A 26190-nucleotide genomic window follows, 5' to 3' on the forward strand; every position below is an offset into this window, starting at 1 on the left:
TGTGTATTCTGTTTTTTTTTTAAAGTAGCCATCTTACCTTCTCTTACCTTGTGGTGTGAGAGAGAGGACAGTGGATCTCATCCTGGTTATTATTAGTGTTGGTCCGGGGGGATTACTCTCCATCCAGAGACACGCAGCGGGAGGGGCTAGAACACCATGACGCAATACAGGTCACGGTTGCCATAGTGTCGTTTCTCACACAAAAAGACCTGCTTCACGAGTGACATGGCCCTTACGTCATGAATGGTAAATGGCTGCATTTATCCAAAGCGCTTTACAATTTGTTCCTCACATTTGACCCATTCACTCACACGTTCACACACCGACGGCGGAGGCGCGACCATGCAAGGTGCCGACCTGCTCATCGGGAGAAGTTAGGGGTTAAGTAGTGTCTTGCTCGGGAGGAGCGGGAATCTAACCGAGAACCTTCGGATTACCAGATGACTGCCGAGCCACGTCATGCTCAGATTGGGATTAGTTTCCGCCCCAAAAAATATGGTCAATTGCACCACTTGTTCTGAGAAATTTACATTTAAATGTAGACAACCTTGCGACAGAAAATTGTCTTCCTGTACAGAAACAGAACACGCTTTCCTTTGATTAGTAAGAGAGTTGTTGAAGCAGTTTTCTTATCAGTCTTGGACTATGGTGATGATCTATAGGCTGCAGCGTCAACTCTGAAATCCTTGGACTCTTGTCTATCACTATCACTCCGCCCTCAGATTCATCACTAATGATAGATACGACACTAATCAATGTTCTTTATGATAAGGTTGGTTGGCCCTCTCTGACACTGGTATTTGTTAATTATTAAGGCCCTTACTGGTAAGGTACCTCCTTATACTACATCATTATTGGTAAACTACCTCCTTATACAACATCATTATTGGTAAGCTACCTCCTTATACGACATCATTATTGGTAATCTACCTCCTTATACTACACATCATTATTGGACTGGAATGTTGGAACCCGTTCTAGTGACTGGCTGGTCCTTAAGGTTCCCTCAGTTTGCTCTGAACAGGGTCTGCATTTTTCTATGATGCCCCTCTAGCTCATGGAATGAACTCCCAACAGCCCTTAAAGCTTGAGATTCTCCCCTCTGTTGCAGAGTTTAACACCTTGATCCCCAACCTTTGTCAATCAAGTTGTACATGTTTTAATTGATTTATCCTTGCTCTTCGCCTCGTCTTGTTATGATTTTATGTTTAGTTTTTGTTGCTTATCTCTGTAAGTACACTCAACGTGACTGTAAATGAGGGAAACCTCAGTTGCCCTTCGAGTTTAAATAAAGGTTTGAAATTAAATTAAATGTTTTGACACCTTAATCTTTTGACTCGGAAACCGTTCCAGACGCGCCCATAAACCCGCCTAGTTTTTCTACAGAAGCAGATAAACCAATGAGATGAACCAATGAGCACACAATTTTTTCTGTTTACTCCTTAGTTTTAATAGTCAAAATTACAAAATAATAACATGAACTCTACTTCATCTACAAAATAATAATATGTATGACCGTGGTAAGCATTGATTTTATTTTTTAAATTGTTTGCTCTAACAACTGTTCATAGACATGCATACTGTTGAGAAATATAAAAATATAAATATAAATACATCCCATTAATATTCTTAATGAATCCATGACTAAGATTTAAAATAGTTCAGAATAAAAGAATTAAAATGCAGTTTGAGTACGATAAGGCATTAAGATGTATCGCAAGAGCTGTACAGGTTCCTATGAGTAGAGGTATTATCTTTTTCTTAGTTTTAATGCAGAAAAAAAACTAAAAAATTAAGTTTATTAAATCACTACTTTTCTCAACAGGAAGAACAAATCTCAGAAAAAAAATCAAATAAAAAGAAGAAGAAAGTATTCTACGAATTTCAAGGTAACATACGAACACTAAACTGATTAAAATGAAGCACTCCAGTACAAAACCAGGATTTGTTTAAAAGCATAGCAGGTGGCGTCGTCGAATTTTACAACCTCCTGGATACACTTACCTGCCTGACCTGTGACTTTAAAAGCCCTTCCTTTGACATCACACAATCACAATAAAACAAAAAATAAAATAAAAATAAAAATAGGAAAACAACCAAAAATATCCAAAGACAAGTGACGTTCTTCTCATGAATCCATGGGGAGCAGTAATATGACGCCGCGTTCAGAGCGCTGCATGTGCTGTACATGGTGTTAAGAGGACTAAAATCTAATGCATGGGTTTCACATGTCGGACTGATACATTGAAAGAAAACAAAACGACTATGGCAATGACAGTTACAATCAGATAAATGGCCAACAATGGTACAGTTCCTTTTGAATAAAATCGACACTCGACTCTCAAAATATTTTAGTTTTTTCGTTTTACAACCAACTAACTTACTGGGACTGCTAAAAACTCTCTTTTTTTGCCACGTGACAACTCCCTAATTATAAGCAGGATTTTAGCTAGCTTACTTTCATGCAAAAGGTAGTTTTTCTATTTTTTTTCCAGGCGTCCGAAGAATTGCCAAGTCAGAAGCTGAACCGGTGAATAGCGGTGATGAGTTTTCGTTGTTTGTGAAACATGGCTGGACCCAGAGAGGAAGACACAGAGCAGAAGACAATCCAAGAGATCTGTTCCAAAACACACGGACCCTCACTGAATCAAACATAAACTACTTAAGGTGCTCGACACTCCTGAACGCAACTCGGCTAACGTGTTTTTCTTTTTGTCGTCCCGCTGTACCCTTCAGTAACACGTCCACACAATACATCCCACAACCGTTTGTGATGACCACAACCTACTGTACGGTCTCGTCTCCTGATCCAAAAATACTCCCCCTCTGAGACTCCTAATCAAAGGCAGTGTTTCATCTTCGTCAGAAACAACGGACGCTAGCAGGCTAACATGCTAGCTTGTGCGTCCTGTTCACACCTACCGTCCTGTGTTGTGTTTTTATCTCTTATTCTAAACCCATTATTCGATTCCTCCTACAGTAATTCTCACCCTGTGACTTCTTTAAAACACGAGCCATTTGGATTCTCAGTAAGTGAGCTACAAATGGAGGTCAGATGAACAGCTGGTGTGAGATATACAGTACTTGGTACACACAGAGCAGAGTAGCCATTGCCAGAGTTGGGGAAAGAGGGGGGGGGGGGGGGGGGGGGGGTTTGAGGACGGAGAGTAATACAGTAGATGTATCACAATTCCACAGTTTCACTGGAGTCCGGAAAACGAGGGAGCCTCCAGTTGTATTTGGACGACGCGTTTATATTCGCCGTCGGTTAGTGTCCACGACCCTGCTGTTGCCGCGCAGAGCCCCCTCCTCGCCTGACGACCAAAATGTCTTCGCTACTCTAATAATGTAACTCTGTCCTTTTCTCCTCCACATTACAGTACCCCCCCCCCCCACCACCACCACCGAGGGGTGAAGTTGTCCTTAAGCACTGACTAGAGATCAGCTCCCCCCCCCCACCCGATTCCAAACCTTAACCATTAGTGGAGAGGGATGGGGGATTGCGCGGAGCCTAGATCAGCATCTAAGTTCACCGCATCTCCGCCCCCAGACGTGAGGGTTCGGTGACCCCCGCTCGACCCCGCGCCCGCTAACTGTGAGGCTGTGGCTGGGCGATGCTGGAGCAGTCCGTGACCAGCAGCTCCACTGTGTTGCCGCTGCTGACGTAGACGGTGTTGGGCGCCACCGTCACCATGTTGCCGAGGGAGCCGGAGGAGCTGCTGGCGCCACCGCCGGAGGCCCCCCCTGGGCTGGGCGCGCCCTGGCCGTGGGTCCCCATGTGGCCCTGGAGCTGCGTGGGCGTCTTGCAGTGGATGCCGCACAGGTGGCAGACCAGGATGCCCCCGGACGTGGTGCTGCCGAAGCCCCCCGCGCCGTCCTTCCACTCCTGGCCGTGGTGCTTCTGGGCGTGGACCCGCAGGTAGGTCAGCGTGGTGAAGCCTGGGGAGGGGGAGGGGGAGGGTGGAGAGGGAGGTCTTAATGTGGCCGAGATCGTGTTTCAGTGTAATTGCATGTAAATGATAGTGTCCTTGAGCAAGACACTTAACCATTTCACTGCCGCACTACCAAACGGTTAACCCGTTCACTGCGACAATACAGAAGGTTAACCCTTTCACTGCCACGTGACAAAGGATTAACCCTTTCACTACCACACTACAGACGGTCTGTAGTGTGATAGTAAAGGGTTAACCTTCTGTAGTGTGGTAGTGAAAGGGTTAATGCGGCTGAGATCGTGTTTCAGTGTAATTGCATGCAAATGATAAATGGTATAGTGTCCTTGAGCAAGACAAAGCAAAACCCCCTAACTGCTCCCGATGAGCAGGTCGGCACACCTTGCATGGTCGCCCCCGCCTTCGGTGCGTGTGTGTGTGTGAATGTGCGAGAGAATGTGCAAGTGAATGCAAACAAATTGTAAAGCACTTTGGATAAAAGAGAAAAAGAGGTACAGTATATGGTGCATTTATATATCTCATTTATCCAAAGCGGTTGGTTGGTGTGGGGGACATCGAAGCAGACGCAGAACTCATTCAGCTCATCCGGCAGTGAGGGTTGTGGTTGTGGTACAATTTGTTCCTCACATTTGACCCATTCACTCACACATTCACACACAGACGGCGGAGGCGACCACGCAAGGTGCCGACCTGCTCATCGGGAGCAATAAGGGGTCTAAGTGTCTCGCTCAAGGACACTTCGACGCACTGTCCGGGAGGAGCGGGAGTCGAACTGGGACCCTCTGGATTACCAGATGACTGCTCTACCTCTCTACCTCCCACTGTCGCATGTGTCCATCATTACTCAGGAACTAGACACGTTGGATTAGATGTCTGTGGTTTGGAGAAACAAGGCGTCCCAGGTGTAACGGCACGTCAGAAGGAATATCTTGTGCTAATGGCCCATGGGGACATTAACGTGTGTCGTCTGGCCTTACAAATACATTTGATTTGATTCAGACCCTCCACAAATGGGAGGTGGGTGCTCTCAGAGTGGAATGATATCCTAAAACCCACCTCTTCAACTTGGCCTTTAACCCCTAATTTCTCACTTTGTATGTTGTGTCTGTCCACTATGTTAGCTACTTTTGTTATTTCCCCCCCCCCCCCCCCCCCCCCATGTAAAGCGACCTTGGGTCTTCTGAAAGGCGCTATATAAAATTAAGTTATTATTTCTATGGGTTCTTCTTTAGGTTCAGTCGTGGAGAAATGACCCATAGAACTGTGTTTTACTGTAATTGCATGCGTTTTAGATACAAGCTAAATATCACGTTAAAAGGAAGAGACTAACATTATGGGAAACGCTCTCACCGTCTTCTCCAGAGTCAGACAAGAAGATCTATACCAGTTTCCTCTCCATGCGTTTGGTAGAAAGCTATCCGGCTGCAAGCTAGCCTAGGTTAGCACAAATGAACGGAAGTGGATACGGACCAGCTGGCCTAGCTTAAAACTCTGGGAAAGGTGTTTTTGACCAACAGCTAGGCTAGTGGTTTGTATCCGCTTCCATTCATTTCCCTGGGCTAAGCTGTCAAGTTTGAGAGCGTGTTGAAAGCTTGCTAGGCTACTGGTAACTAAGCTACTGGTAACTAGGTGACCGGTAACCAGGCTACCGGTAACTAGGCTACTGGTAACTACTAGGCTACTGGTAACTAGGCATCTTGCGAGTGTACGACTTGCAACGTTACATCATCATTGCAGGTACGTTAGCTAGCGATCTCAGACATTGAAATTTTTTGCAAGATCAAAAGTTTGACCCGAGATGTAGGTTCCGGGAGGGGGCGGCCCTCAGTCCAATGTTGGATCCCTGAATTGGCCCTCAGTCATAAAAACTTTGAGAACTCCTGTTCTAGACCAAAGATGTATAGTTCTAGACCAAAGACATATAGTTCTAGACCAAAGATGTATAGTTCTAGACCAAAGTCGAATAGTTCTAAACCAAAGTCGTATAGTTATACACCAAAGATTTATAGTTCTACACCAACGTCATATAGTTACACACCAAAGTCGTATAGTTCCAACGTCGAATACCCAACAGATCCGTGTGTGCTACCTCTACCGTTATAAAAGCTGGCATTGCTACTCAAAGACTTGCGAAGCCTCAACAATCCGAGGGATAAGGAAGTACGTACTGCGGTTACAGAGGTGGCAGGCGTGGTGCTGTGATTGGTTGTGCACTCTCATGTGATCCGTGATGTAGGCGGCAGACAGCAGCTTGCCGCAGATGTGGCAGGGCACCTTCTCCTCGTGCCGGATCATGTGGGCGCGCAGGCGGTCCTTGGTGGCGAAGCTGGACTCGCAGGTCTGAGTGAGCGGAGAGCAAGGATAAATGATGGATTACCAGTTCATTCCACGCCGCCGAGAAGTAAGAGGCTGTCCATGAGAATGAGATATTCAGAGGCCATCATATGACCAAATACAGCCCTACATTACAGACCTACATTACAGTCCTACAGTCTTACATTACAGTCTTACATTACAGCCCTACAGTCCTACATTACAGTCCTACAGTCTTACATTACAGTCTTACATTACAGCCCTACAGTCCTACATTACAGTCCTACAGTCTTACATTACAGTCCTACAGTCCTAGTCTTACATTACAGTCCTACAGTCCTAGTCTTACATTACAGTCCTACATTACAGTCCTACAGTCCTAGTCTTACATTACAGCCCTACAGTCCTACATTACAGTCCTACAGTCTTACATTACAGTCCTACAGTCCTAGTCTTACATTACAGTCCTACATTACAGTCCTAGTCTTACATTACAGTCCTACATTACAGTCCTACATTACAGTCCTACAGTCCTAGTCCTACATTACAGTCCTACATTACAGTCCTACAGTTCTACATTACAGCCCTACATTACAGTCCTGCATTAGTCATACAGTCTACATTACAGTCCTGCATTAGTCAAACAGCCTACATTACAGCCCCAAAGCCTACATTACAGCCCCACAGCCTACATTACAGTCACAGTCTACATTACAGTCCTACATTACAGTCCTGCATTAGTCATACAGTCTACATTACAGTCCTACATTACAGCCCTACAGGCCTACATTACAGCCCTACAGTCCTACATTACAGTCCTACAGTCTTACATTACAGTCCTACATTACAGTCCTACAGTCTTGCATTACAGTCCTACATTACAGCCCTACACCTACAGCCCTACATTAGTCCTACATTACAGCCCCACATTACAGTCATACAGCCTACATTACAGCCATACAGCCTACATTACAGTCCTGCATTACAGCCATACAGCCTACATTAAACCTGCATTACAGCCATACAGCCTACATTAAACCTGCATTACAGCCATACAGCCTACATTAAACCTGCATTACAGCCATACAGCCTACATTAAACCTGCATTACAGCCATACAGCCTACATTAAACCTGCATTACAGCCATACAGCCTACATTAAACCTGCATTACAGCCATACAGCCTACATTACAGCCATACATTACAGTCCTACAGTACAGCCCTACATTACAGTCCTACAGTACAGCTCCACAGTCCTACATTACAGTCCTACAGTCAGGCCGCCCTGTTCTCTGTTGAATGACACAGACGCCTGCTACTCAATCCAAGAGAAAAGGTCATATTTGGACAATTACTGACTCAACTATTCCAGCACTGCCACTCGATATCATTCAGCCCTAGACGGTGTGGATCAATATGGATCAAGGTTCACTCTGAACTACAGCCTCGCACTGTATTGATGATCTAACATCTCATCACCAATACCTCTTTTATTCACTGGAAGAGGAAATGGAATCTGAAATGTATTATTATTACACCCTTATCAGACATTATCTATCATTATCTGGAGTACAGGGTACGTGGTAACATAGTGTTAGGATTATCTGGAGTACAGGGTACGTGGTAACATAGTGTTAGGATGATCTGGAGTACAGGGTACATAGTGTTAGGATGATCTGGAGTACAGGGTACATAGTGTTAGGATGATCTGGAGTACAGGGTACATAGTGTTAGGATGATCTGGAGTACAGGGTACATAGTGTTAGGATGATCTGGAGTACAGGGTACATAGTGTTAGGATGATCTGGAGTACAGGGTACATAGTGTTAGGATGATCTGGAGTACAGGGTACATAGTGTTAGGATGATCTGGAGTACAGGGTACATAGTGTTAAGATGATCTGGAGTACAGGGTACATGGAACATGGTGTTAGGATTATCTGGAGTACAGGGTACATGGTGTTAGGGTGCTGTGTGATGCTTTTCCACTGTGATAGAAATGTAGAAGGGTATTAAAAAGCACAAACATCAAGTACCGGACACTTGAAGGGACGTTCGGAGGAGTGGACCTGTCTTACGTGACTGTTGAGATGGTCAGGCCTGAGAGAGAGAGAGAGAGAGAGAGAGAGAGAGACAGATGGACAGAGAGAGAGAGGGGAGAGACAGAGAGAGAAAGAGGACACAGAGAGAGAGAAAGACAGAGACAGACAGAGAGAGAGAGGGGGACAGAGAGAAAGAGGGACAGAGACAGAGAAAGAGAGACAGAGAGAATATTAGAAGAGGTCATGTTTGTTCAACATTTCAACACTTAAAAAAGGGTAAAGGGTTCGTACTCACAAGAGTAGAAGCTCATCCACACTTTGCTTTTGGTGGATTTGGAAACGGGATGTACATATAAACATGTCCTGAGCAAGATGTTCTCAGGCCAACTCAGACACGGCAGTAATGTGATGTCACTGCACTAAGGGGGGGTATATCTTTTTTTAAATGGTTCCTTCTAATGGGAAATAACATCTGCTACTTTTTCTAAGGGGAAATAACGTCTGCTACTTCTTCAGGCAGTTGGATGTGTTGTTGTTGTTTTGTTCACGTGGGGCACTGCAAACATTTTTAGGAAAAGGAAACCCTGTATTTGTCAAGTACATTTATATACATTACATACTGTATATACTAGGGATGTCCGATATTATCGGCCTACCGATATTATCGGCCGATATCGGCATTAAAATGTGATATCGGTTGATATCGGTAATTAAGAGTTGGACTGTACAATATCGGTATATCGGTAAAAAAGCCAATATCGAGCATCCCTAGTATATACCGTATACTGTAAACCAGGACCGTCTCCCCGGTACTGAGCAGTGGGCGGCCCGTCTAGCCCACCGGGTAACAGATACCGGCTCTAATGCCAGTGCCTTGGGTTACCTAGTGAGCATGTTTTTTTAGCACTTGTTTGCTTTTTACTGTATATCTATATACAGTATTATTCTTACCATGTGTGTGTATATATATATATATATATATATATATATATATATATATATATATATATATATATATATATATCCACGTCTGTCTGTACATACCTGCATATAATCCTTTTTACATATCTGTAGATACTATATGTACATTTCCCTTACCTACTCTTACTAGTTACGCTGCTGGCCAGTATGACTTACTACCATAGTGTCTTTATACCTGCATCACTGTACAACTCTGTAAATACATCTTATTAGCACTATTACTCAGTAGTACTAATTTATATATTTCATACCCAGTTTAATCACCTGTACATTGTTGCATTACTGTTGCACTTTACTGTTACATTTGCACTCTGGTTGGATGCCAAACTTCTTTTCGTTGTACTGTACTTGTGCTGCATGATGACAATACATTTTAATCTAATCTAAACTAGTTTGCCTTCCCCCTGCAGTGCACATGGCGGTGTTCAGAGTCGCTATAGTTACTGCGGTTAGCTTCTGCAGGGCAGTATAGTTACTGTGGTTAGCTTCTGCAGGGCAGTATAGTTACTACGGTTAGCTTCTGCAGGGCAGTATAGTTACTACGGTTAGCTTCTGCAAGGCAGTATAGTTACTGCGGTTAGCTTCTGCAGGGCAGTATAGTTAGTGCGTTAGCTTCTGCAGGGCAGTATAGTTACTGCGGTTAGCTTCTGCAGGGCAGTATAGTTACTGTGGTTAGCTTCTGCAGGGCAGTATAGTTACTGTGGTTAGCTTCTGCAGGGCAGTATAGTTACTACGGTTAGCTTCTGCAGGGCAGTATAGTTACTGTGGTTAGCTTCTGCAGGGCAGTATAGTTACTACGGTTAGCTTCTGCAAGGCAGTATAGTTACTGCGGTTAGCTTCTGCAGGGCAGTATAGTTAGTGCGTTAGCTTCTGCAGGGCAGTATAGTTACTACGGTTAGCTTCTGCAAGGCAGTATAGTTACTGCGGTTAGCTTCTGCAGGGCAGTATAGTTAGTGCGTTAGCTTCTGCAGGGCAGTATAGTTACTACGGTTAGCTTCTGCAGGGCAGTATAGTTACTACTGTTAGCTTCTGCAGGGCAGTAGAGTTACTACTGTTAGCCTCTGCAGGGCAGTATAGTTACTGCTGTTAGCTTCTGCAGGGCAGTATAGTTACTACTGTTAGCTTCTGCAGGGCAGTAGAGTTACTACTGTTAGCCTCTGCAAGGCAGTATAGTTACTGCGGTTAGCTTCTGCAGGGCAGTATAGTTACTGCTGTTAGCTTCTGCAGGGCAGTATAGTTACTGCTGTTAGCTTCTGCAGGGCAGTATAGTTACTGCGGTTAGCTTCTGCAGGGCAGTATAGTTACTACGGTTAGCTTCTGCAGGGCAGTATAGTTACTGCTGTTAGCTTCTGCAGGGCAGTATAGTTACTGCTGTTAGCTTCTGCAGGGCAGTATAGTTACTGTGGTTAGCTTCTGCAGGGCAGTATAGTTCCTGCGGTTAGCTTCTGCAGGGCAGTATAGTTACTACGGTTAGCTTCTGCAGGGCAGTATAGTTACTACTGTTAGCTTCTGCAGGGCAGTATAGTTACTGCGGTTAGCTCCTGCAGGGCAGTATAGTTACTGCTGTTAGCTTCTGCAGGGCAGTATAGTTACTACGGTTAGCTTCTGCAGGGCAGTATAGTTACTACGGTTAGCTTCTGCAGGGCAGTATAGTTACTGCTGTTAGCTTCTGCAGGGCAGTATAGTTACTACGGTTAGCTTCTGCAGGGCAGTATAGTTACTGCTGTTAGCTTCTGCAGGGCAGTATAGTTACTACGGTTAGCTTCTGCAGGGCAGTATAGTTACTACGGTTAGCTTCTGCAGGGCAGTATAGTTAGTGCGTTAGCTTCTGCAGGGCAGTATAGTTACTACGGTTAGCCTCCGCAGGGCGGTACAGTTCCTGCGGTTAGCCTCTGCCCCGCGGCCTCACCTGGAGAAGGCCTTGGCGCAGTGCGGGCAGACGTAGGGCTTCTCCACGCCGCCCTGGTGCGAGCGCACGTGGTGGCTCATGCGGTCCTTCCTCTTGAAGCGCTGCTGGCAGATGGGGCAGGAGAAGGGCTTCTCGTCCGAGTGGGACAGCCGGTGACGGTTCAGGTGGTAGACGTCCCGGAAGGCCTTGCCGCATGTCTCGCACGCGTGGTTCTTCCTCACCGGGTTGGGGTTGGGGTTGGATGGCCGCTGGAGGAGGACAGACGGAGACGGACAGAGAGAGAGAGAGACGGACAGAGAGAGACGGACAGAGAGAGAGAGACGGACAGAGAGAGAGACAGAGACTTTACGGCCTGGAGCTCACAGTCACACTGAAGACCTGCTCAACATTTCAGCGATTTTTTCCCCAACGTATTTGCAGGGTTCATGCAGAAACACACAAAAATCACACCTGAAGAATAATTAGTGGCGGGAAAAAGTCATGCAAAGTCCTTCACTCACTCACTCACTCACTCACTCAGTCACTCGCAAGGCATTTCCTGCATTTGACTCATGTGTAGTATGGAGTGTTTCCCACTGGGGTGCAGCAGGTGGTTCTCTGAGCAGCGTGTTGTGCAGGAACACCATGCAGGGAGGGGTTGGGGCTCCAGAACAGTGTTTCTCAAACCCTCCTGACAAGACAACCCTGTTGGCATCTAGGCTGCTCCAGTGACATAGATATAGTATATCTAGTGTTAATTTTCAGCGCAAACAGGTGGCAGTGTGAACGACCCCCCGATGCCGACGTGTAATTATTATTAGCTTGTTGTAGGTCCGGAGTATACCCCCCCCACTAATGGAACTGGTGTCGTGGAGTCACTTCGCTGTGAGCGTTCCCACGGTTAGCGGCTAACGTTAGTTAGCGGCTTTGATTGATTGAAAACGACCCCCCCCCCCCCCCCAGAGCCTTGAGAAACACCGTCCTGGAGGTCACTTCACCACAGCCATCTCCAGAAGAGCCTGACCCACCTGTACTGTCGCCCCGGTGGCCATGACGACAGCAGCAGGAGGCGGGGCATGGGGGTTAACACTAGTAGCCACTACGCTCGCCATGGACACCCCCGCGCCGTCCTGACTACCCAGGTGTGGCTGCTGCAGGACGGGCGGGGCGAGAGGGGGGGGAGGCGCGGAGAGGTGCAGCAGGGAGAGGGGGACCGTGTGCTGCCTCTCCACCCTCATCGCGGACGGGACCGCCCCCGCCGCCTGGCCGGCCGCACCCTCCTTCGCCCCCCCCGCCTGCTCCCTGGCCATGTCCTTCATGCGTACCCCGGTGTGCACCGACTGGTGGCGGCGCAGGTTGTAGTTGTTCTTAAACTGCTTGTTGCAGATGGCACAGATGTGGGGCACGCGGGCGGGACGGGACACAGTCTTCACTGCTCCGGGGAAGAGAGAGAGGGAGAGAGAGAGAGAGAGAGAGGGAGGGAGAGAAGAATCATGTTAAATGGTGCATTTAACTCCTTTATCCAAAGCGCTTTACAGTTTTGTTCCTCACATTCAGCCATTCACTCACACATTCACACACCGACCGTGCAAGGTGCCAACCTGCTCATCGGGAGCAGTTAAGGGTTAAGTGTCTTGCTCAAGGACACTTCCGACACGCAGCCTGGAGTGGGGGGGGAGCGGGAATCGAACCGGGAACCTTCCGACTACCACTCTACCTCCTGAGCCACTGTCGCCCCTTGTGTCGAATACCACGCGTTATCGCGGGTCAGTGGGGTCACTCACTCGGTGTCATCGAACGTTCTCCAAAACGGACACGAGCAGCCGGCAAAACACTCCCAAGACATTTCTAGGATTCCTCTTCCTAGTTCTCTCACCAGGTATGGGTTCCTCACTGAGGGCAGCAGTGTCCACCGTGGAGGGGGGCTGGGCTATGTGCTCTGTGGGTGGGGTCTGGGGAGAGCTCGTATGCACGGGCATGAGCTCTGATTGGAGGCTCCCCTCCACTTGGTTTTGGGTGGGAGTATTCTGGAGAAGTAAACACAAGGCCGTCACCAAATGTAAATAGAAGTCACTGCATTATCTTGAGGTGCTACTACTGACTGTAACACAAGACGCCGCGGCTGTAAGGACCGCCGGACAGACTCTTGTGTGACAGGACAGGGTCCAGAGAGATCAATAAAGGGCTGCTTACCTGGAAGAGAAAATTGCTCCAAGCAGCATCCATTTTGCAACAAAGCGATGATGGCGATTACAAAGTCAACTAAGTAGTCCTGATTGAGATGCGACAGTGAGCTCACTTTGCATTCTTTCGATCGCCCCGCAGGCGATCATATGGGTGCAAAGGGGAAATCCGCCGCCTACCCTGCAGCACGAATGACGGCCGACGGGGGGGGGGTTCGGGGGGAGGAACTCGAAACAATTAGTTCTGCAAAAGCATGTTTTCTCATTGAGGAGGAAACCGATGCTATCAATTAGAATCCACGCAGCCGTGTCCGGCGAGGAGGAGGCTGCGGCAGGGCGAACAGAACCGCTCGGGGTCCAGCAGGCAGCAGTGGCCTAATAATTCTCTTGTGGACTTTTTGCTTTCTAAGTTTAATTGATCAAACTATAATGATAAAAAAAAAACGCATATATCATCACAGCGGGAATCATTTGCAAATCGCACGTAATCAGTGTTATTATATATTTTTTTAAAGCTGTAAACATAATACATTCCACATGAAACACAAATGCATTTTTACGCATAATAATGATAAGTATTATAGGAGTTTACAGTAAACGCATTTGATCATACAGAAGAGCAGTTCATCATGCTTTTAATTTATGAATCTATTTTCTCCGATGTTCCCCCCAACAGGCCACGAAGCCTCGCTGTTGGATTCAAGCCCTGACCCTGGAGACGGGCTGCGCTCCCGGGCCGCGGCGCGCCGCTCCTCCCGCTCCACCACCAAGGCGGCTCAATAGGAGCGAGGATGTCATCTTTCTTTTTTTATCGCTCGCTCGCTCTCCCTCCTCCCTCCCCGTGTCTCTTTCTTCCTTTTCTTTTTTAATTCCTCTTTCTTCTCCCCCTCCTCTCCTTTTCTCTCGCTCCGCTATGTCCCACTTGCTCTTAAAGGGATAGGGTTTCTCTCTCTCTTCTCTCTGGACGGACACCCCCCTTTCATTTCCGTCTCTCGATGGAGGAGCGGATAGACTGCGTACTTCCGCGTTACATGGAGATCGTGTGAGGGGGGAGGGGGGAAGGGAGCGCGTGTGAATTGTTAATTAGAACTGGCGCGCGCCGTCGACCACTTCACTTCCGCGTTACATGGAGATCGTGAGGGGGGGGGGAGGGAGCGCGCATTTTAATGTTAATTAGAACTGGCGCCGCCATCGACCGCTGCACTTCCGCGTTACATGGAGATCGCGGGGGGGGGGGGGAGGGAGCGTGAATGAATGTTGATTAGAGCCTTCCTTGACGTAAGTGTTTGTAGGTAGGTAGCTACAACCACTTACGTCAAGGCTCTAATAAACATTCATTCACCCGCTCCACCCCCCCCCCCCCTTCGCCGCTCTCCCATGAACTCAAAATACCGGAAGTGTTGCGGTGGTCTAGCCTCTTCCCCTGCTTACGTTTTGTTTTGGCCGACAGAAAATGCGCTACAGTTGCACCCCCTCCCCCCCTCCCTCCGCTGCCTCGCGCACGCGCGCACACACACACATGACACACACACCATCCGAAATAGATCTCTCTCGCGTTGCTTGCTATATGCAGCTCCTCACCGCGGCAGCAGGAAAACAAGCGAGAATGACATTCATTCCTTTCACTGCCGCACTGCCAACACGGTTAACCCTTTCACTGCGACAATACACAGAAGGTTAACCCTTTACTATCACACAACCGACGGCGACAGTCGGTAGTGTGATGGTAAAAAGGGGTTAACCTTCTGTCGTGTGGCAGTGAAAGGGTTAACGGATGGATGACAGGCGCGTCTTAAAGGCACGCGGCGCACAGAATCCTCTGGAGTTAGAGATATAATGATGATGATGATGTCAGAGAGACAGATATAGACCACACAGGGCACAATAACACATCAAGAGAGACAAAGATGAGAGAGGGGGGGGGGTACGACGACGACGACACACACACAACCTGGACCTCATGAAGGACGATTTATTACCAAACCAAAGGAATGTGGATGATTATTATTATTATGATTAGGCCTCTATAATAATAACCGATTCATACAGATCAGCTGAAGACAATTTCATGTGTTAATATCAATTTATTATCATTTTTTCTTGTAATTACTTTGCCTTTACTCGTTTCTTCCCCCCACATATGATACACCGTTAAAGACCCTTCTTTCCTGCTCCCCCTGCCTCCAGTTTATGGGAATGGCCCGATTTGATAAGAAAAAAGACTTCAGCCAGTGTCCTGCTGTTCCCTCTGAGCCAGGGGAGGGACACCCCTCTTCCTAAACACCAGTGACCCCCCACCCCCTGAATAAAAACCAGCATGTTGTCATAAAAACCCACATCTCTTCCGAGTCACCAACCCGCCGGTCTTACGTTTATACAAGGAGTCACGCATGCACTTTAGATTCCAACCAAGCAAAAAGTATAGTAGGTTTATACAACAGGGAACTGTCTTGAGCTGGTGTTCTGAAGTTGTACAGACAGCAAGGGGAGGGGGGGCGGTTTTCAAACCCCATGTGTTTTGTTTCTGAACCTCCCTTTAGTAGGCTAAACAACGACCTGCGAGAAGGCGAGCAAGAGATGGTAGAGAGAGGGGGAGAAAGAAAGAGAGAGAGGAGAGAGGGGGGGGCTGAGAGAGAGAGAGCGGGCCTGAGAAGCATGCACCATTGCTCATGAATCATTGATCGTTCTCTACGAGGCGCCTGCCGTCAGTACCGCCCTGTCGCCACCAGAGGGCGCATGTTCCCGTTTCTCTGGAATTGATTGATTGATTGAAAACTTTATTAATGTCCGCCTTGTTTCGAACTGGTTATGCTTAGGCCCTCTTTTGAAGTCGGTTATGCTTAGAGTTTATCTTTAGAGCAGGGCGATAGACTGATTGATTGATTGAAAACTTTATTAACAGATTGCAGAATGGGTACAGTACAGTACAGCTCAATACATACAATTGTTAAGGGGATGCAGACCAGAGAAAGACTTTCGTCTTGTTTACATCAGGGTCCCCCATTTTCAATTCATCATAACATATATGACACACACAACATACAGATAGACAGTACTGCTACATCTATACATTTATGACATACCAGATTTGCAAATACAGTACTGTTTGTGATACAAAAAGTGTCCAGAAAAGAGTGTATATACATTTGACGTAGAAACTGTACATTGGAGGAGGTTGGGTAGGTGGGGGGGACTGTACATTGGAGGTGGGGGGGGGGGGGGGGGGGGGGGGGGGTTGGGTAGGAGGTGTGTTGGGTAGGGGGTGTGTGTGTGAGATGGCATGCCCAGTTTGATGCCTACTCTTGGGGGTTAGGGTTAGGGGGGGGGGGGGGGGTGTGAGAGGACATGCCCAGTTTGAGGCCTACTCTTGGGGGTTAGGGTTAGGTCCAGTGATAGGGACCTAACATGGATTTGGATAGTGTTAGGATAGTGTCCTTCAATTCACCTTTGGTACCATGAGGTGCAAGCATAGTCGTAGTACCCTTGAATGAGTGCTCCTGACCACCAAACAATGTACAGTTTTGCTTGTACAGTTTCCCCCACCCACCCCTCCTACCCAACCCCCCACCCCACCCACCCAACCACCTCCAATGTACAGTCCCCCCACCCAACCCCCCCACCCACCCAACCTCCTCCAATGTACAGTTTCTACGTCAAATGTATATACTCTATTTTCTAGACTATTTTTGTATCACAGAAACAGTACTGTATTTGCAAATCTGGTATGTCATAAATGTCTAGATGTAGCAGTATTGTCTATCTGTATGTCCTGTATGTTATGATGAATTGAAAATGGGGGACCCTGATGTAAACAAGACGAAAGTCTTTCTCTGGTCTGCATCCCCTTAACAATTGTATGTATTGAGCTGTACTGTATTGTACCCATTCTGCAATCTGTTAATAAAGTTTTCAATCAATCTATCAATCAAAACCAGCCCTGTTTCCAAACTCTAAGCAAATACCGGAAGTGTTGCGGTGGTCTATAATATCAATGCGGACACCATCCCAGCAGATGGCGGTAGTCACTCACTTAAAACAGCGCAGGTTTGTGGCTGTCTTCGAGAAACTTCCGTACTTTCCGCCAATCAGCGCAGACGTACTTCGAGATACTTCCGTACTTTCCGCGAATCAGCGCGCGTCCTGTGGCTGGCACAGGTGCCAGTGAGCGGATTCTCCGGGGCGCGTCTATATTTATCACAGCCGAAGAGTGCAAGATCGCTTCCGCATTCTTCGCCATACGCCAGTACGGTAATGCGCATTTCCTTTTCCTTCGGCCAGGTGCTCGCCGCGCATGCGCATGAGGTCGCCGCTTGGTTCGACGCGGTTCAGACCCCCATTAATCACAGATGCCAGAACGCGCCATATGCCATATTAAAGCCAAAGCCTTTGGTTCATATTAACGCTGGTCAATCACATATTAACACGCCATATTAGCACACATTACAAGACGAAAGTCTTTCTCTGGTCTGCATCCCCTTAACAATTGTGTGTATTGAGCCGTACTGTATTGTACCCATTCTGCAATCTGTTAATAACATTTTCATTCAATCAATTTCATTCAATCAATTTTATGAATGCCCGAATAACGTTATGGCGTTGCGAGTGAATCGCGTCGCGATAATATACATGTATTCCATAATATGTAAAGTACAGTTGACAGCTGCGTTGTGTTAACGTTACAATGTACAGGGAAATAACATTATGGCGTGTTATGGCGTTATGTGGTCCTCGTTTGGATAATATGTAAAGTACAGTTGACAGCTGCGTTGTGTTAACGTTGCAATGTACAGGGAAATACTGCGTTGTGTTAACGTTACAATGTTACAAGGTAAGACGCCATTTGGGCGTCTGAGCGGGGGAAAAGAAAATGGGCATTTGGAGGGCGTTACCGCGGCCAATCAGGGCAAAATGCGGAAGCGATCTTGCACTCTTCGGCTGTGATAAATATAGACGCCTCCGGGGCTGCAGCTGGAGGCTACTCAAACAAACAGCTTGTTGTTGTTGCATTGATTGCTCTTCCTCCTCGTCGCCGCTACTTCCTCTCTGTCGCTGAACAGTGAGCAGTGAGATTATCATCTAGGATTGTGCACCGTCTAAAATAAAAAAAAAAATAAAAAAAATTATTCTTCATGCTTTGATTGTTCCTGTGTGTGAGTGGGCTTATTTCTAAATTAAGGGAAAATAAATCGCTTTTCATTCCGTTAGTCAACAAATATAAAGAAAGAGAGGTCTTGTTATTAAACCAGTCCGGGGGGGGGGGGGTGCAGAGTTCGTGTTCCTCCGTGGTCCTCATCAGTGAAGAAGGGGGTCACAAGTGTCTTTAAAATTCAATTATGTTTGTCGTCTACAAAAGTGTCAATGTAACTAGACCGTATACCGCTCGACACACGCACATACATAGATAATTAACAATTATTAATAATGCCTTATTAATAACCATTAATACTGGGAACACACACCGTACCTGACAACATTTTGTTTTTTAATCATCTATTTTCTTTTCTTTACAGCTTTTCAACCCTGTGGTCTAAAGTTGCCCCTTTTCTGCTAGAGTTTCCAAAAAAAAAAAAAAATAAAGGTGTGCATGATTACAACAACGATTACATCAGGTTTAGTCCTGGTAATATTGACACCTATAGAAAATGCGGTTTGATTTGTTGCTCTAAATCTTGGATTCAATACTCATTTGAATATATCAAAATTACTATGATCATCTTTGTTACTATATAAAACAGATGACTTTAAATTTTTTTGTGAATTCTTATTTTTTTTTATTCCCATAAATATTTACAATAAAGGTCAAAAATGGCGGTACAGGTGGTTTTAAGGAGGAATCTGGTTCAGTTCAACCTGCTCTTCTGTCTCCCGGCGTCGTAACTAATTGATTGCGACTCGTCGATTGGACTGCGGTGTTGAGTTGTGTTTTTCTAGGAGCTGGAGTTGACTGAAGGCAGTGACTGTGATGCAACAGGCAAAGAATGTCACCAAAAACAAATTTCAGTCGTAAAATAAAGAGATATTTGACAGTTGGACTGAAGTGCAGCGAGAAGGGCTACAGAACACGTCGACCAGCCCCAGAAAAACACACTACGCACTCAGTCAGAGTCCAACGACACCCGATGATAGAAACAATATAGGCTCCTTTCACACTGCAGGTAAAAGTGGCCCGAATCACATTTATTTTTCGCTCATATGTGACTCAGATCCTTGTTCACGACAGTGTGAACAACACAAATCACATGGATTTTGATCTTTTCAATTTTGATTTGGGCCACTTTCATAATGTGGGTCCTAAACTTGAAAAACAACTTAACCGCTCTGTGTTTGAATTGAAAGCATATCGAAAGAATAAATGTCTCTCTTTCACCTCCTCCTTACCCTCATTATCATCTGCTCACAGATTAGCCTCCACTGCACATCAATTTATACATTTTAAACCATAAACTGTGACTTCAGTGTCCTCCATGTTTACGTCCATCTTCGTTATTGTTCATAATGTGCATGCGGGTCAGTTCAGGAGCGTGTGGCCAGTTCACACTGGAATCTGATATTGGCCACATTTACAAAATAATGTGAACAAATAAATCTGATCTGAGCATTACATCAGAATTGAGCACTAAAGGCTTGCAGTGTGAACGAAGCTATAGTGTCCAGGTTGAAAACAAGCGGAATGTTCCTTTAAATGCCAGTGAACCTGGGGACAAAGTAGCGTTTTGGTCATGTTTACAAATGTCTTGTACATTTATGTCATGCATTGGAGCGACTCCCATAGATACCTAATGCTGTTTACATACTTCCACAGGGAGAACAGAAAACCTTTTTTTACCCTATTTTCTTTTTCTTTTCCTTTTTGTATTTTGTACACATCATTCCAGGTGTTTCTTTTTGTTTCTTTTTTGTCTTTTTTTAAACGGAGCAGAGTCTCTTGCCTTTACAAACATTCGGTGTGTATTTCATAATTCAGTTTACATCATAATTATCTTGCGGTCATCAAAAGAGAAAAAAGAGAAAAAAATCTTCATGGCACGACATCCCTTTAAGAACCCCTTAAAGGCATTGGTGACGTTCTGAGCAACTGGTTTTGTTCAATTCCTTTTTTCTTTTTACACTTAATACAAAAAATCAACAAAACGTCAACAAATAACAGTTGGTAAATCAACAACAAAACAAAAAAGTGTTTTTCCAATTCCTCTGAACGGAGACTAAAGCAACCCGTCTTTTCTTTCTTTTTTAAAAATCTCTCCCCTTCCTCCTCCGAGTTACGAGTGCTTGCTAGATATATCTAGACGCCACACACACACACACACACACACACTACATACAGAACACACACACGATGCAAAGGTCTCTCTCTCCGCGCCATCTTCTCTCTCTCTCCGCTCTGACCGCAGAACATCATGAAGAAGACCAGGCCACCGACCTCCTCGCTCTCTTTGCTTCTATAGGAGAAAAACAAACCAGCGAGACAAACGCCTCCCGCCTCACTGCTGTACAAGAAGAGGAGAGGAGATTCAATAAATATATATTAAAAAAAAAAAACTAAAACACAACTCCCGGTTCCTCTACCCCCCCGGCCTCCAAACGGTGAGACAGGTGGTCACATTCTGGGGAGAAAAGGACTCCTCCGCCCCCCCCTGAGACCAGAGATCAGGGGAACGTCGGTCCTCTCTCCTTGCCTCCTCTCCGTCGTCTACGCTGGACGGGGCCGCTGGTAGAGGACAGGAGGCAAGGAGGGCCGGTCCAGAGTATTGAGATGCAACCTGTGATGATCGTTACGTCTTTCAAACCCCTCTGAATCTAAGAGTGAGTCCCCTCACCACTCTCTCTCTCTCCTCCCGCCTCCTCTAGGAGTAGGAGAGGTGGGACCCGTTGGAGATGTGGGAGGTGACGGAGGTGCTCCGGCTGAGGACCCCCTCCCCCGCCCCGGCGGCCCCCGCCCCCCCCCCGGACGCCGTCCTCCTCAGGGGCTGGGGGCTGTTCCTCAGCGCCATCAGGCTGGGCCCGCCCCGTATGGCCCCGAGCCCCCCGGGCCCCCCGCCGTACACGCCCCCCTGCGAGGAGGAGGAGGACGAGGAGGAGGAGGAGGGCCCGGAGACGGCGGAGGGCGGGGCAGGCGGCGGCGGCGGGAGCATGGCCAGCGACTGCGAGGAGGAGCGCGAGGGCAGGTGGTGGGCGAAGGGGTGCGGGTGGGGGTGGGCCAGGTCGCCCCCGGAGGAGCCCCGGACCCCCGCCCACTCCCGCTCCCGCTCCTTCTCCCGCTCCCGCTCCCGGTCGCGGTCGCGCTCCCGCTCGCGGTACAGCTGCGGCGTGCTCTGGTGGTGGTAGTGCTGCGGCAGGTGGAGCCTCTGGTGGTGGGAGGAGGACGAGGAGGAGGAGGAGGAGGACGAGGCGGAGGAGCGGGACGAGTGGTGCGCCTCCCTGCTGCTGTCCCGCCCCCCGAGCCCCTGCAGCGCCAGGCTCAGGGCGTGGGCTGAGGAGGACTCGCTCCTGCGCTCCCCCCCGCCGCCTCCCCCCCCGCTGCTGTTGTGGCTCCGGCGGGGGTGCGGCTGCACGCTCTGGGGGTGCAGGCCGTGGGACCAGTGGCCGGCGGAGCGCACGCCGGGCGGGGGGGCGGGGGGGTAGCCCTGCTTGGAGTAGGCGTCGCCGGGCGCGCCGGTCAGCGCCATGTTGCTGAAGCCCAGGCGCATGCTCTCCGAGTCGAAGGACTCGATCTCGCTGGCCTGCCGCTCCAGGAGGCTGCGGATTCGCTCCGAGCGCTCGTTCTGCAGGGAGAGCATCTCCTCCTCGATCTGCGGGGGCACAGGGAGAACACGGTGGTCAGGTTCAAGTTTCAAGTTGGTTTATTAGTTGTCGTAGTAAAATACAGAATACTTTATCATGAAATGCATTTTTTCTGTATGAGCCCCTGGGAGTGTGTTGGAGTGTGCTAGATAAAGATAGATAAAATATTTAGAATTATATCTCTGACTGTACCATTATTCTTATTTGTGATTTTTGACTATACCTAAATGTTCATCGTGAGCGATCTGTGGTGCTGAATTTCCCTCGGGATCAATAAAGTACTTCTATTCTATTCTATACTAAACTGTGAACATCTGAACATGACACTGTTCATATTTCCTTTTGCACAATTGCACAGCTCTATTCCACTGTATTTATATTCTAAATTCTATGCCTTACCTTGACCTCGTCTATTTTATGCTCGTTTTATACTTACTTTATGCAGCTCTTGATCTGCCACTTTTTGTGCACATTTAATGCGTATGTCTTTTTTACTACTGTGAAGCACTTTGAGCTGCAATTCTTGTATGAAATGTGCTATACAAATAAAGGTTATTATTATTATTTTTATTCATAAATTAGTTTATATATTCGACTACAATCCTGCACAATTGTCCAGCCCTGTCCTATATTATATTATATTGTATTTCTATTCTAATGAAGTTTATATATTCCATTTTATTCGACCTTAATTGCCTGTTAACCTTCTGTGGTGTGGTAGTGAAAGGTTAACCGTCTGTAGTGTGGTAGTGAAAGGGTTAACCTTCTGTTGATCTACTTTTTCTCCCCATTTTTCTATTTTTCTCCCTTCCCCAATTTCGTATTGTCCAATTCTACCCTCCCCTGTCTCGAACGCTGTTAGGCTATGCCTCCCACAAGCCGGCTGCAATGTGGACGGAGCCTTGCATCACGTGTCCCCTCCGGTACTCGAGGAGGCAGCCGTCGCATCTTTTCACGTGCACAGCGCGATCTCTCAGCGGCGAGGGTCTGCGTGGGAGGGACACGCCGCCCCCGTCGCTTCCTGATTCTACTGCGCAGGCGCACCAACCGACCTGTAGGAGTCGCTGTCCACAACGTCCGATCCCCACCCACCAGCTTCCCACCCCCTAATACTGCCAATAGACCTATCTCAAACCCTGCCCTCTTTTCTTGATCCTCCAATCACAACTGTCGCTTACCTCGGACAAGGTAAGCGACAGTTGTGATTGGAGGATCAAGAAAAGAGGGCAGGGTTTGAGATAGGTCCATTGTATTAGTATGAACGACCAGCCAAGCTGGTAGCAACGCCGAGAGCTGGGCTCGAACCCAGCATCTCCTGCGTTGGTGGCGAGCGTTTTTCCCACTGCGCCACCTAGCCGCCCTAGGGTTAACCTTCTGTAGTGTGGTAGTGAAAGGGTTAACCCTTTGTCTTGTGGCCGTGAAAGGGTTAACCTTCTGTGTTGTCGCAGTGAAAGGGTTAACCCTTTGGTAGTGTGGTAGTGAAAGGGTTAACCCTTTGTCGTGTGGCAGAGAAAGGGTTAACCTTCTGTATTGTCGCAGTGAAAGGGTTAACCCTTTGGTAGTGTGGTAGTGAAAGGGTTAATGTTGATGCACCAAAAGACCAAGACAAATGCCTTGTGTATGTAATGTATGTATGCATGTATGTAATTATGTATGTATGAAAATCTGCTTTTAGCTTCTGTGCCAATACTAACACTCAATACTTTAGTACCATTGGTCAGTTTAAATATACAATAGCAACCATTTCACCTCAGTCTGTAGTTGTTTTAATTCATTTAAATTGTTTAATTTATTGACTTTTCTGTTTCTATATTCCCTCACCTGCACCTTGTGTATACTGTTTACCTTTACTCATAGTATATATTCAGATAACATTTCTTTATTGCCTATATTTATTTGTAACATAATATAACCGATAGGGCATACAGACCCTCATCTGCACCTTTGTTTACACTGTATATTTATTCTCATATTTTTATATTCAGTTAATTATATTGTTAATTATATCTTATCTTATTATGTATTGTACCTCTCAACGTCATCGTAAACGAGAACTTGCCTTCAATGATCTTTGGAGATTAAATAAAGACTGAATGGATGAATGAATGAATCTAGAATAATCCCAACAGTCCTCTAGGTTCCCTCTGCCTGCTAGCCAGTGATAGGGCTCTGACCCTCTGCTAGCCAGTGATAGGGGCTCTGATCCTCTGCTAGCCAGTGATAGGGCTCTGATCCTCTGCTAGCCAGTGATAGGGCTCTGACCCTCTGCTAGTCAGTGATAGGGCTCTGATCCTCTGCTAGCCAGTGATAGGGCTCTGACCCTCTGCTAGTCAGTGATAGGGGCTCTGACCCTCTGCTAGCCAGTGATAGGGCTCTGACCCTCTGCTAGCCAGTGATAGGGCTCTGACCCTCTGCTAGCCAGTGATAGGGCTCTGACCCTCTGCTAGCCAGTGATAGGGCTCTGATCCTCTGCTAGCCAGTGATAGGGCTCTGACCCTCTGCTAGCCAGTGATAGGGCTCTGATCCTCTGCTAGCCAGTGATAGGGCTCTGACCCTCTGCTAGTCAGTGATAGGGGCTCTGACCCTCTGCTCCAGCAGCGCCCGGCGGATGGACACGCGGTGCTCCAGGTCCTTGGCCTCGCGGTCGTGCTGCGTGTCCGTGTGGATCTTGATCTTGCTCTGGTAGGCGTTCAGCAGCTCCAGCTCCTGCTGCAGCTGCATCCTCAGCACCTGGTACTCTGCCTCCTGGGTCTCGTCCAGCCGCAGCTGGGGGGGGGGGGGGGGGGGGGGGGGGGGGGAGAAACACAGTGAGGACAGGACACAGCTGGGGGGAGAGGGAGAGGGGGACCCAGCCTTCATTTAGAGAGGGAGGAGAGGAGAGATGGAGGAGAGGAGAGGAGGAGAGGGGAGGGGGAGGAAGAGGGAGGAGAGGGAGAAGGAGAGAGGAGGAGAGAGGGAGGAGAGGAAAGGAGGGGGAGGAGAGGAGGAGAGAGAGGGAGGAGGAGAGAGGAGGGGGAGGAGGAAGAGAGAGGAGGAAAGGGAGGAGAGGAGGAGAGAGGAGGAGAGGGAGGAGGAGAGAGGAGAGGGAGGAGGAGAGGGGGGGGGGAGGGAGAGAGGAGGAGAGGAGGGGGAGGAGAGGAGAGGGAGAGGAGGGGAAGGAGAGGAGAGGGAGAAGGAGAGAGGAGGAGGAGGGGGAGGAGAAGAGAGGGAGGAGGAGAGGAGGGGGAGGAGGAGAGGAGGAGAGAGGGGAAGAGGAGGACTGAGAGAGCAGGAGAGAGGGAGGAGAGGAGGACAGGGAGGTGTCTGGGTGTAATCTAGGGGTGCATGTATTATGATTCAATTTGGAAGTCCAAACGAATTGAGCCAAAACAACTAAGGTGTAAGGTTTTAACGGGCAACTGTGTTAAAGACGTCTGGCCCCACGGCTGATGTCATCGAGTTCTCCTAAATCTACCCCACAATGCAAAGCTTCTACTTTAGCTGTTAGCTACCAAACATTAGACCTTGATTAACACTAGGGATCAATAAAGGAATATCTTATCTTATCTTATCTTATCTTAGCTAGCATTCGCTGTAACACTTGGTAGCTGACGTTTTTTTTTTTTTTTTTTTAAAATCTTTTTCCCCCTCCTTTTTCCTCCGATTTTCTCCCATCCCAATGTTAGTCGTTATGCCAATTCCCAATCCCCTTCCTGGTCGCTGCGCACTTACCCCCCACAGTCGGTCTGGGAGAGTGGAGGCTATCACGTGCTTCCTCCGACACACGTCCAGCCAATCAACCGCTTCTTTTCACCTGGCAGCGCGGACTCTCACTGAGAGGGTGTAACGACGCGTGTGGAAGGATCACACTACCCCCCTTAGATCATATCCGCGCTGAGCAGGCGCCCCGACCGAACTGTAGGAGTCGCTGTTAACAACGACCCGGACCCACCCCACCAGCTTTCCCACCCTCTAATACAGCCAATTGTATTAGTGTGAACGGCCAGCCAAGCTGGTGACAACGCCGGAGCTGTGAGCTGGATTCGAACAGGCGAAAGCTGACGTAGTTCTAAT

At 47.6% G+C, this 26190-nt stretch overlaps 2 protein-coding genes across 5 annotated transcripts in view; both read right to left on the reverse strand.

Moving 5' to 3' along the window:
* Positions 1-1439: 1439 nt before the first annotated feature.
* Positions 1440-14271, reverse strand: mazb (MYC-associated zinc finger protein b (purine-binding transcription factor)). Of its 4 annotated transcripts, none has more exons than XM_084322370.1 (7): positions 13367-14271; positions 13050-13200; positions 12499-12605; positions 11195-11442; positions 8290-8362; positions 6119-6290; positions 1440-3939 (listed from the first exon to the last, which is right to left on the reverse strand). In XM_084322370.1, exons 1-7 carry the CDS (start codon positions 13397-13399, stop codon positions 3590-3592), a joined length of 1134 nt encoding a protein of 377 aa, XP_084178496.1. In that variant the 5' UTR covers positions 13400-14271; the 3' UTR covers positions 1440-3589. The 4 variants fall into 4 exon arrangements, with proteins under 4 accessions (XP_084178496.1, XP_084178495.1, XP_084178494.1 ...); XM_084322369.1 differs by having other exon boundaries at positions 8341-8362; positions 12202-12605; XM_084322368.1 differs by having other exon boundaries at positions 8299-8362; positions 12202-12605.
* Positions 14272-21200: 6929 nt separating this feature from the next.
* taok2b (TAO kinase 2b) overlaps positions 21201-26190 on the reverse strand; it is a gene marked incomplete at its 3' end in the record, with an annotated part of 65716 nt that continues 60726 nt past the window's right edge. The window contains exons 19-20 of the mRNA XM_084322543.1: positions 24721-24903; positions 21201-22145 (exon numbers count right to left, since the gene is read on the reverse strand). Coding sequence (XP_084178669.1) covers positions 21201-22145; positions 24721-24903 — 1128 coding nt within the window. The remainder of the gene's footprint in view (positions 22146-24720; positions 24904-26190) is intronic.

This window comes from Notolepis coatsorum (genome assembly GCF_963971535.1).
Source record: "Notolepis coatsorum genome assembly, chromosome: 10".
NCBI classification, from domain to species: Eukaryota; Metazoa; Chordata; class Actinopteri; order Aulopiformes; family Paralepididae; genus Notolepis; species Notolepis coatsorum.